This window comes from Tigriopus californicus, chromosome 10 (genome assembly GCF_007210705.1).
Source record: "Tigriopus californicus strain San Diego chromosome 10, Tcal_SD_v2.1, whole genome shotgun sequence".
Taxonomy (NCBI): domain Eukaryota; kingdom Metazoa; phylum Arthropoda; class Copepoda; order Harpacticoida; family Harpacticidae; genus Tigriopus; species Tigriopus californicus.
In genome coordinates, this window is record NC_081449.1 from 8,958,561 (window position 1) to 8,969,467 (window position 10,907).

General features: G+C 42.2%; 1 protein-coding gene across 2 annotated transcripts; it reads right to left on the reverse strand.

Moving 5' to 3' along the window:
• Positions 1-8,212: 8,212 nt before the first annotated feature.
• Positions 8,213-10,907, reverse strand: LOC131889155 (protein obstructor-E-like). Of its 2 annotated transcripts, none has more exons than XM_059238176.1 (4): positions 10,625-10,907; positions 9,535-9,960; positions 8,837-9,025; positions 8,213-8,737 (listed from the first exon to the last, which is right to left on the reverse strand). In XM_059238176.1, the coding sequence occupies exons 1-4, from the start codon at positions 10,674-10,676 to the stop codon at positions 8,337-8,339; spliced, it is 1,068 nt and encodes a 355-aa protein (XP_059094159.1). In that variant the 5' UTR covers positions 10,677-10,907; the 3' UTR covers positions 8,213-8,336. The 2 variants fall into 2 exon arrangements, with proteins under 2 accessions (XP_059094159.1, XP_059094160.1); XM_059238177.1 differs by lacking the exon at positions 9,535-9,960 and adding an exon at positions 9,273-9,497 and having other exon boundaries at positions 10,625-10,863.

Below are 10,907 nucleotides of genomic sequence, written 5' to 3' on the forward strand. Positions count from 1 at the left end.
AATCACTTTTGGAAAATGATAAATTTTTGAAGCTGCCGAGCCCTTACCTCTCTCATAGCTTCGATGTACTTGGTAAAACAAATTGGACCTGCTCAATCTTTCGTAAATCCGCTAAACAAGTTGGAGCCCGAATGAGCGTGACATATTCAAGTTGTGGTTGGACAATCTTCTTGTACAGCATCGTGATACTATCTGTGGACATAAATGTCCGATATTGACTTGACAAACTTAAGATATTTGCAGTATGATGACTAACGCCACACGAAACCTGTAAAAATTGTGAAGGCAAATGTACGACCCAAAACCCTAAAACAAGTACGAGAAATAAATCGTCGGAACAAGGTTCCGTGAGACTGATTTTAAGGTATTGCGGAATTCTGTTTGACAAGTCAATATCTAACCAAAAGTTTGAAAAGGTTTGCCAATTCAATTGGATATACTTATCAAACTTTCCATTATTTTGAAGGTCAACAACTGGAGTGTTCAAATGCGTTGTCCTAAATGTCATTGAGCGAAATTTCATTCCATGCAAGGCCATGTTACTTGCATCAACCCAAGACTGGATTTGGTGAAGGAACTCCACCAGACTATCGGAATCTTGGCCATTCCTAACACAAACTAATTTTGTAACATCAGCATAGGAAGAAAGTGGCAGTAATATCAAGCTTTTGAAGAGGGGCCAAAAAATATAGAAAATGCTAGTTCTAATGCTACTAAAAGGCTAGTTCGAACAATGAAGTCCACATCTCTTCTTTCTCGGGCTCCTTCATTGTTTAATTTGCTTCCCTCTGATATTCGTAGGGAATACGTAGGCCTTGTTGATCCGGTAGCATCTTTCAAGTCAGACTTGGACAAATTTTTAGATAGCATTCCAGATCAACCCTACATTCAAGGATTAGCTCGGTCTGCCAACTCAAATTCGTTGGTAGACCAAATATCATATAAAAATTGAAAGGTAATAAATAGACGAATTATAATCTTTCATTTTAATAGTACTGGGGATTACATTCCCTGTAGCGGTTAGAAAGCCGTGAAAAACCAAACCAAAAAAAAAAAAAATGAGAGGCCTTAAGTTAGTGCCACTAAAGAATCCTTGACCTTAACAATTTGTTTCCTATCATGGATGAAGCTTCTTATCCAATTGAGATCCTTGCCTTTGATCCCAATCTCATGGAGTCTGTTAACTAAAAGGCCATGATCTACCTTGTCAAAGGCCTTGGTAAAGTCAAAATGGATTACAGCGACTGACTCATGAATCTCATGTCCCTCAATGACTTCCTCTATATGCTTGAACAGTTGGGTAACTGTGCTAAATTGTGCTCGGAACTCATGCTGACTTGGAGGAAGGACTTCATGGACTTTAATAAATTCAACAATTTTGAGCTTCTTGATCTTCTCAAACAGCATTGCAATGTCTGAAGTGAGAGAAATCAGCCTATGACAACTGGCGTTATCTCCCCCTTTAAAGATTGGAACAACATGAGATAACTTCAGATAAGATGGAAACTTGCCCTGATCCAAGATGCAACCAATTTCTGCCAGTTGGTAGAAAATGGCTTTTAATAACTTCTCATCCCTGCCTACGGTTCATCTTCAACATCTGCTTTGAGGAGGTCACGCTCAGCATTGACAAGCTGGAGATTGGCGAGAGGGTTCTCTTTGCCGCATTTGTCGTCTCTATCGCCAGAATGCCACATGACCCCGCCAAGGTGGAGGCCATCTGTCAAGACCCTACTCAAGTAGCTGGGTGAGACCATCAACGCCAAGTTTCAGGGCGCCCTTCTCAAATGACGTTGCAAGCCCAGGGTGGACGGTTTCTTGCCAGCAGACGCCTTTCAAGCCCGCAGGGTCAACTCAAGGCTGCCCTCCGATCACCGGGGTGAAGTGTTTGACTGCCAAATCTTTGTATCATGACCAGATAGTAGAGAGCGCTCGTGCCCGCCCCCTGAAGCCTCTCTTGGTTGGACAGCACGTCCACATACAGGATGTTTTGGAGAAATCATGATAGTTTTGGCACAGGAACGATCATTGAGGCCCTCTCAAACAGCCCTTATCGGGTGCAGGCAGATGGTGGCGTGTTTCGCCGAAATCAGTGCCATTTGCGGCCTGCGACGACGCCAACGCTTGCCACAGTCCCGGCCCCGGCCACCCTCTATGCGCCTCCATCGGCGCCTCCATGCCCTTGCCGCTCAGCTCGGCTCAAGGCCAGGAGGGTCTCCTGCATTGTGTAGGTGCTTTTTCATGTAGAGTAATTCATATCTCCCACCCATTCACATTTCATTGTATAGAGCATGGAATACGGCAATAGTGTAGTGGAAAGCTCACTGAAACCTCGCGTTTCCGTTTTGCGTTACCCCCTAATTGAGTGCTTGAACATGAAGATGGAATTCATTGAGCACTCTCTCAGCGGGAATGCTTCTGATCAGCGAGGCAACGCATAGCCCTACAAAACTTCGCTAGAAGACGTTCCATCTTCGACCGAGCTTTCCACTCCACTACTGACGTACTCCATGTATAGAGATGTGTAAAGTACCGGATTGGATTTTAGCTGTGTGGGGTATTCAGGCTGCGCCACAATATAACTACCATGATTTTAGCACATCCAGTGCTTCCAGATTTTCATTGACAAAATTGTTCACCATCTAGGGAAATTGCTCAACAATTATTTTAAACCATTTCAGTCCAACATTCATTTGATAAAGATGACATTACATGGCAAGTGACAAAATTCACAGGAATCTCTCTCTCAGCATGTTGGTGTAGCCACCAGAGTGGATAGCATTCTTGACCTGTTTTTTTCCAATGACCCTGATCTGATCCAGTATGTCCATGTGACACCTAGTAATCTGACAGAGCATCATGTTCACGAGATAGGGTCGACCATTACTCAAAATCCGGCGTGCTATAGAGTAGGACCGGCCAAAAAAGTCGGTCTGGCTAAGTTCAAGTTCAAAGATGAACATTGGCCGTTGATTATAGAAAGGTTAGGGGAGCTTGATCTTATTTCAATGCTGAAAAAGGAATCGTCCATAGATGTAGCCTTAGACAAAATGATTCTAGTTTTTGAGGACGTCTGTTCCACTCTAGCAATCTCTGAATGTGTTGCCAAGGCGGGGCAGAGTCTAAAATTCCGAAATATAGGAAGCAATTGTGTAAAAGGTGTTGCAAATTAGCAAAAAGGCTCGAGAGCACTTTGAATCCAGTAGTTGTGGCTAGCCTTCAAAGAAAGTTGGATTTAATCCAGGGTAGAATAAAGGCCTCCATTGAGACAGATCAGTTGAACAAGGAAGGTAGAGTTGTTCAAGAGGTGAGGTCGAATCCGAAGGCGTTTTTCTCTTATGCAAACTCTAAGAGAAAGATCAAACACCCTGTAGGGCCTTTTGAGGTCGATGGGGAAGCCATAGACAATGTAGGGACTATGGCCAACATACTTGGAGATCAGTTCTCTAGTGTGTTTACAACTCCACTGAGTTTAGGAGCAACAGTCCATTGCTCTATTGATAAGTTTGTTGGGACTGGCAAGGCTTGTCAAGTTGAGCATTTAGATGATCTTGTAGTCACAGATCAGGATACTTTAGAGGGCATCAGGGACTTGAGACTCTCGAGCTCCCCTGGCCCTCAGGGTGTGACATCTTAGTCTATGATGAGATGCTCTCTGGTTCTTGCTCCTGTTTTCTCGTACTTGATTCGTTGCATCTTGGATCAGGGCAAGTTTCACTCTTCCCTAGGTTAGCTCATGTTGTGCCGATTTTCCCAGTAACTAGAGGCCGATTCCTCTCACTTCCAATTTTGCGAAGGTTTTTGAGAAGATCATGAAGTTCAAACTTGTTGAATTTCTTGATATTCATGAAGTCCTTCCTCCTAGGCAGCATGGGTTCCGAACACATTTTTGCACGATTACCCAACTGATTGAACATATACAGTAGAGAAGGTTATTGAGGGGCTAGAGAGCCATGAATTAGTTGATGTAATTTATCTCAACTTTGCCATGGCCTTTGACAAGGTAGATCATGGCCTTTTAGCTAACAGGTTCCATGAGATTGGGATCCAAGGCGAGGTTCTCAATTGGTTAAGAAGTTTCATTTACGGTAGGGAGCAATTGGTTAAGGTTGAGGGATTCCTTAGTGACATATATGATGTTAAGTTGGGTTACCCTCAGGGCTCCATTTTGGGTCCTCTCCTTTTCATTATCTTCATTGCTCCGCTTCAGAAGCTTGGTAGTAGTAATGTCAGTATCTCTTCCTATGCTGAAGATATGAAATTGATAGTTGGTAGGAATGGTCAGGATTCCGGTTGTCTGGCAAAGGTCCTGGACCAAATCTTGTCCTGGGTTGCTGCGTGACATCAGCAGTGACATCTCAGTTTCTGATCAGATGCTCACAGGTTTCTGCTCCTGTTTTCTCGTACTTGATGCGTTGCATCTTGGACCAGGGCAAGTTCCCCTCTTCTCTGAAGGTAGCTCATGTTGTTCCAATTTTCAAAGGGGGAGATAAGTCACTCCCCAGTAACTACAGGCCGATTTCTCTCACTTCAAACATTGCAATGCTGTTTGAGAAGATCAAGAAGCTCAAAATTGTTGAATTTATTAAAGTCCATGAAGTCCTTCCTCCTAGCCAGCACGGGTTCCGAGCACATTTTAGCACGGTTACCCAACTGATTGAGCATATAGAGCAGGTTATTGAGGGACTGGAGAGCCATGAATCAGTCGATGTAGTTTATCTCGACTTTGCCAAGGCCTTTGACAAGGTAGATCATGGCCTTTTAGTTAACAGGCTCCATGAGATTGGGATCCAAGGCAAGGTTCTCAATTGGCTAAGAAGTTTCATTTGTGGTAGGAAACAATTAGTTAAGGTTGAGGGATCCCTTAGTGACATACATGATGTCAAGTCGGGTGTCCCTCAGGGCTCCATTTTGGGTCCTCTCCTTTTCATTATCTTCATTGCTCCGCTTCAGAAGCTTGGTAGTAGTAATGTCAGTATCTCTTCTTATGCTGATGATACAAAATTGGTAGTTGGTAGGAATGGTCAGAACTCCGGTTGTCTGTTAGAGGTCCTAGACCAAATCTACTCCTGGGTTGCTGCGAGTAACATGGCACTGAATGGAATGAAATTCCGCTCAATGACCTTTGGGTCGACGCCATTAGACACTCCACTATTAGATGATGAAGGTAAGGACATTGAGCAGGTCTCATCCATGAAGGATTTAGGTGTAGTCCTCCAAGATAATGGAAAGTTCGATGAGCATATCCAGTTGAAAGTTGGTAAAGCTTTTCAAACATGTGGTTGGATATATCGCACGTTTAAGTCCAGAGATAGTATCACGATGCTAACTCTGTACAAGTCGATTGTTCAGCCGCATCTTGAATATGCCTCTCCCATTTGGGCTCCAATTAGTTCAGCAGGTTTGCAAAAGCTCGAGCAGGTCCAAAGATGTTTTACTAGGAACATTGAAGATATGAGAGAGCTCGCGTATTGGGAGAGGTTAGAAAGGTTGGGATTGCACAGTATTCAGAGAAGGTACGAAAGGTATCTGATACTGTACGTTTTCAAAAGCATTCATGAGCTTTGTCCCAACCCAGGATTTAGGGTCAATTGTAGTGACCGTGCAGGCTTAATGTGCGTTTTGAGAGCACCTTCAAGCCCTCGAGAATCCATGCTAGTTAAAACAATGAAGTCCAACTCTCTTCTTTCTCGGGCTCCTTCATTGTTCAATTTGCTACCCTCAAATATTCGTAGGGCTTATGTAGGCGTTGATCCAGTAGCAAGATTTAAGTCAGACTTGGACAAGTTTATGACTAAAATTCCGGATCAACCATAAGGTTCAAGGATTAGCCAGATCAGCCAACTCCAATTCGTTGGTCGATCAAATGATATATGTAAATAAAAGCCAAGTAAAATAAAAAATCTTCTCGTCTTGAACTACTGGGATTCCAATCCCGGTAGCGTTAAGAAAGTCCACACAAAGAAAAAGAAGAGAAAAAAGAATACAAAAATGAATATTTGGTGCAAATATTTTGTCATCAGTAAGAACGGTTGTGACACTTTCTTCATGGTAAAACCAGAGGGAGCACTAGTATGAAATCCCAAAGCTTTACACGTTTCTATGGGCAACTGTCAGACATTGTCATCATAAACAACATAAATAAATTCAGTATTGTCATCGCCATCCTCGTAAACATTTGTGTCTCCTTTCCTGCATCCCATACTTGCCATTTGCATTGCTTGCACAATTTCAAATAATTTGCCACCAAAGTCACTAAGATTAATGCATTTAAAATATTATTCAAAGGTTTTTTGTCCTTTAAATTGACTTTGTCAGCAAATATTTACTTCGTAATTATTGTTGCAGACTTCTTTGAATGGTGTGACATTCCCAAGAAGTGAAAAGGGATAATGCGCTCTGTTTTACTTGATAGCCAAATACAAAAATCAATCTAAGAAGAGTGTTTATGTGTAATTCTTTCATGAAAAGATATGGAACTCGAAAGATTTTATCAAGATTGATAGGTATCTTTAATATTCATTTTTGAGCAACTGGTGACAAAACGATTCCACAAAAGGTCAGAACAATCAAATCAACATCCACGAACCCAACCCCAATCCATATTTATCAATTTGGTAAGAAAAACGCCAAAGAAGGTAAAAAAAAGTATTTTTCCAAAGAGGAGATTAAGGCAATTTGTCCCAAATTTGACTAAAAATGTAAAAAAGGTATTAACCCTTTTCTTATAAAGAGGACGCTCCATCTTTGACCTTGAATATCATTGAAATGCAGAAGTAAAAGTGAAGATACCAATACATTCTAATTGCAATTACGGATAAGTTTTTATGGTACAAGAATGGATGGATTGATTGTTCCTTGCCAGTATTAGCATTTGAATATGTCTTAATAGCCTTCTGCCAAACAAGCCCTGCTTCTGCATTTGCCAAGCCAGCCTCGCGCAACTCCTCCTTTACGACATGAAAGAGAGGAAGAAGAAAAACACAACAGAAACGGCGACAGTCCAATCAGTCAAGGCTGAAACAAGGAATCAAGGGTTCAGTTCTCCCATGGAACGCTTTTTCAGTTACGCTTAACTTGCTAGGGGAAATAAAGTGTAGATGAGACTAGGCTTATATCTTTAGAATCAACAAATATTTTCAAAATATGAGCTCGGGGAAGAAATCTTTGACTTTTTCCATTAAGTACCATATTTACAGTCAATTAAAAAACTGTCTACCTACAAGCTTCTTTACGACATTGAAGTCATAGAAAACCAAGGAACTAGAATGCGTAAACTCAACAGGAGCTGTACTGGATGAGCATGTTTTCAGGTCAAATCCCGCTTTAGGCAAATTGAATTATTCCCATGAAAGATTCGTTTTCCTTCTTTTCCTTTGATTTCTTTTGAATCTTACAAATAAACACGTAGAAAGAACGGTAGAACAATAAAAACATGCTTTTTGGGGCATAACACATGTAACATGTCAAGAAAAGATTCGGTCATTAGCAGAGCAAATCACATATTCTATGGATTGCCCTTCTTTAGTGCAACAAAATGTCTCCGAAATTGCAACGCAATGATGAGGCATTTGGAATTTCGTTTCAATCTCCCAACATTGTGCTTGAAACTGGGCGACATGATTGCACCTTTACGTAATCGAGGTAATTCCGACAACTCTGGAGGTCAAGCTGAACCGATTTCTTGCGTTTCAGTGTAGTGTTTCCACCACAAGGATGAAAACCGCAACTTGAGCCCCATTATAACCCCTTCAAAATTTTGTTCTTACAAAGCGGTCAGACAACTTGCTCAAACCCGTTTTATGAAATGTGCCAAAGGAGATTAATTGCTTGACAGGGAATCGTATTTGGGTCGAGCCGTCAACGATTCAAACTTGTACCATAGTATCTTGACTACTAATAGAACATTTTGACACCCATCGACAGCTGAGACGAAAACATGCGATCGCAGCGCCCTTGATTGATATATTTATGGAGTTATTTATGATTGAAGTCGACATCATATGCTTACCCCTATGGATTTTTTTCACGGTTCCAGTAGATGCGGTTTTTTACATGACTGAAAATGAACCTTGAGCTGACATTTCGAAAATGTTTGTTCTTTCTAAAGTTATTAGCCTAGTTTCATCTATACTTGATTTGCCCTCGTATCTACCTTTGGACACTTCTAACAGATCTACTGTGGCTAGAATGTGGAAGATGAACAAACCTATTAAACATATACGTATATTTTTCTCTTATTGGAAAATGATTTTCATGATTCATATCATGTTAATATACTTCAGATCATGTTGAAAATGATTGATCCTCGAGACCACCAATGTTCATGGTTTCGTTTAACTTGATGGCCTACTCAAGAGTGTGGCACCTTCAGGCAATTGGAAGTTCTTGGGAAGTTGTTGTTGTGACAGTCTTGGTTGTCCATCGCCACCTCTCCGTTTGTCTTGATTATTCTGATTCCTCCTGTTTCCTTGCCCGTTTCCCTCACCATCGTTGTTGTTGTTGTTGTTGTTGTTGTTGCTGTTGTTGTTATCGTTCCCATCATCTTCTTCTTCGGGCTGTTGCTCAGGAACTGAACAATCATCAGTAGGAGGGTTAACACAACGCTTCAGTTGGTGATTGAAAACTAACATGGCTGGACATCTTTGAAGACGCGGGTAGCCCCCTTGGCAAGACCAGTAGCGGTTGCAAGATTTTCCCAGACGAACATTTCCATTGGGATCGTCCTTACACAATGCTAAAAAGATGAAATAAGACAGAAGTTGGTTGGGAGCTCTAAATGGTGGGATTGAGCGACGGCATGATTGCCATGATCGTCGCACATGAAAGTACTTACGATGCTTTTGACATCCAACCACATTCTGAGGCCAGTCGCAAGCATGGGTCTCTTCATTGTATAAAAGGCCTCCAATGCAGAATTGTTCTGTGGCTGTTCCGTTCCAACAAGTCCAGTATCTCGTGCAAGACGTCTCGTGTCCAAAAATACCATACAACCAATCGCAATGTTCAGTACTGATACGAGGATCTATGGAGGAAGACAAGCAAGAATACGTGGAAATGGAGATCGGCATGGGCTTTTGCTTTTCCTTATCATCATTATTATTATTCTTATTATGTACTGCATATGGTGGTCATCATGGCAGTTCTTTCACAACCATGTTCGATTTCTCCCAAACTCTTCCAACCTGTCAGCTCTGGCCAGAGGCCCAGGGAGAAATCGAATGGTTGTAATCGCTGTCGAAATTCGCCTTGTGGCGAGAACTACAACATACTTGCCAAATCCTTATTTTTACAAATGGTGGGATTTCTCCACGGATAATCACATCCATCAGCTATGCCTCTGTTTTTCCCCACCCACACCAGCCCGTTGGGACAATCATAGAGCTCTTGATCGCCTTGATTGCACTCCCAGTATCTGTCACAATAAGTGGCGTCGGATACGGTTTTAGATTTGACTTGGCATGGGTTCTCTTGCTCCACTTGGACTTGAGCAGACACTAGAATTAAAGAAATTTACGCATTTGAGCCACTTACTGTGTTTGGTGCCTTGGCATTCCACATTGTGGGGATAGTCGCAGACACCCATAAGTCCAGGTCGTCCGGTGCCGGTAAAGACCAAGCCATTGGGGCAAGATCTCAACAAGGCCTGACCGTCGTCGCATCCAGTAGTGTGATAGTACAAGTCGCAGTATTTCTCATGGGGTCTATGTCTGGTCTTTGATCGGCAGTCTGACACCGCGGATAGTGGAGAATTGTTAGTGAAGCCGTTTGGTCTGGAGGAGGAGGAGGAAGAAGGTGTCCGCAGCCTTTGCCGGGGTGCAGACACATCTTCCACGTACTCATAATCGTTAGTTTCCAAGAAGTTTCTTTGTTGAATTGTGTCAAGTGAGTCTGATCGTCTTTGGTTGGATTGCAGCCCAGAGAGGCGAGCGCCCAATTGGTCCTGTTGTCCAGAGGTCGCTAAAATGGGTACACAATCACATGCAGGAAATATTCTAACTGCATATGTACATACATTCACGGACTACAAAGCACAAAGCATATCAAGAGAAAATTTGACAATAACTTAGTTCCAATTCTGTTTTTTCCCCTTCGTTCTTGTTGCTTTTTACTGCCTGCCTGCCTCCCGGCCTGAACATGAACTGAAGTAGAGCTATATTATTCCATTATTCCTTATGATTACGAAAAACTTGATAAGGCCAACAAGTATGGGAAGAACATTGCATGTATTAGACTCATTTGAGTTGCAGCAGAGCCTGGCCAAAACCTGAAGCAAAATTGGAATGATGTATGATGTACCTATGATCGCATTGGGAAGTTAGTATTGGGTTGGTACGTTTACAAGCTAGAAAGGAGGCAACACTTTTTTTATTTGTTGAAATGACACTAATGGCATAGCGAATCTTATCGTTGTTTTATGGGTTATCCGTGCAATGATTTGGGATGTTAGAGGTAAAATATCCAGCTCCAAAGGAAGAAACGACCAGAAAGAATAGCTCGGGTGTTCACTGATCGGCTGAACAGCCCGGTGTTAAGAATACTTTGGTGAGAATTGATTATGTGACAGTGCAAATGAGTGTACCGCTGGCGATTTCTAATGTTATCAACTGCCAAGCCAACTTACCTGAGACGAGAATTGAAAAGAGCAACAAGAGTTTTGCTTTGAAGTTTTCCATGGTTCAAGCTCCAAAAGATAACTATTTTGAGGAGCGAATGGATACGTAGATGAGAGTTGGATGCACCCTGGATCTACTTAACTGACGTTGCGTTCTCAATCTCAAATCGCCTCCTTAGCTTGTGGTGGCGTGAAGAAGATGGCGTGAAGATGGCCTGAAGATGGCCTGAAGATGGCCGGCTGATCCCACACAACCAGGATGGTTCTGCGGTTCATGTCAGATGGCAATACT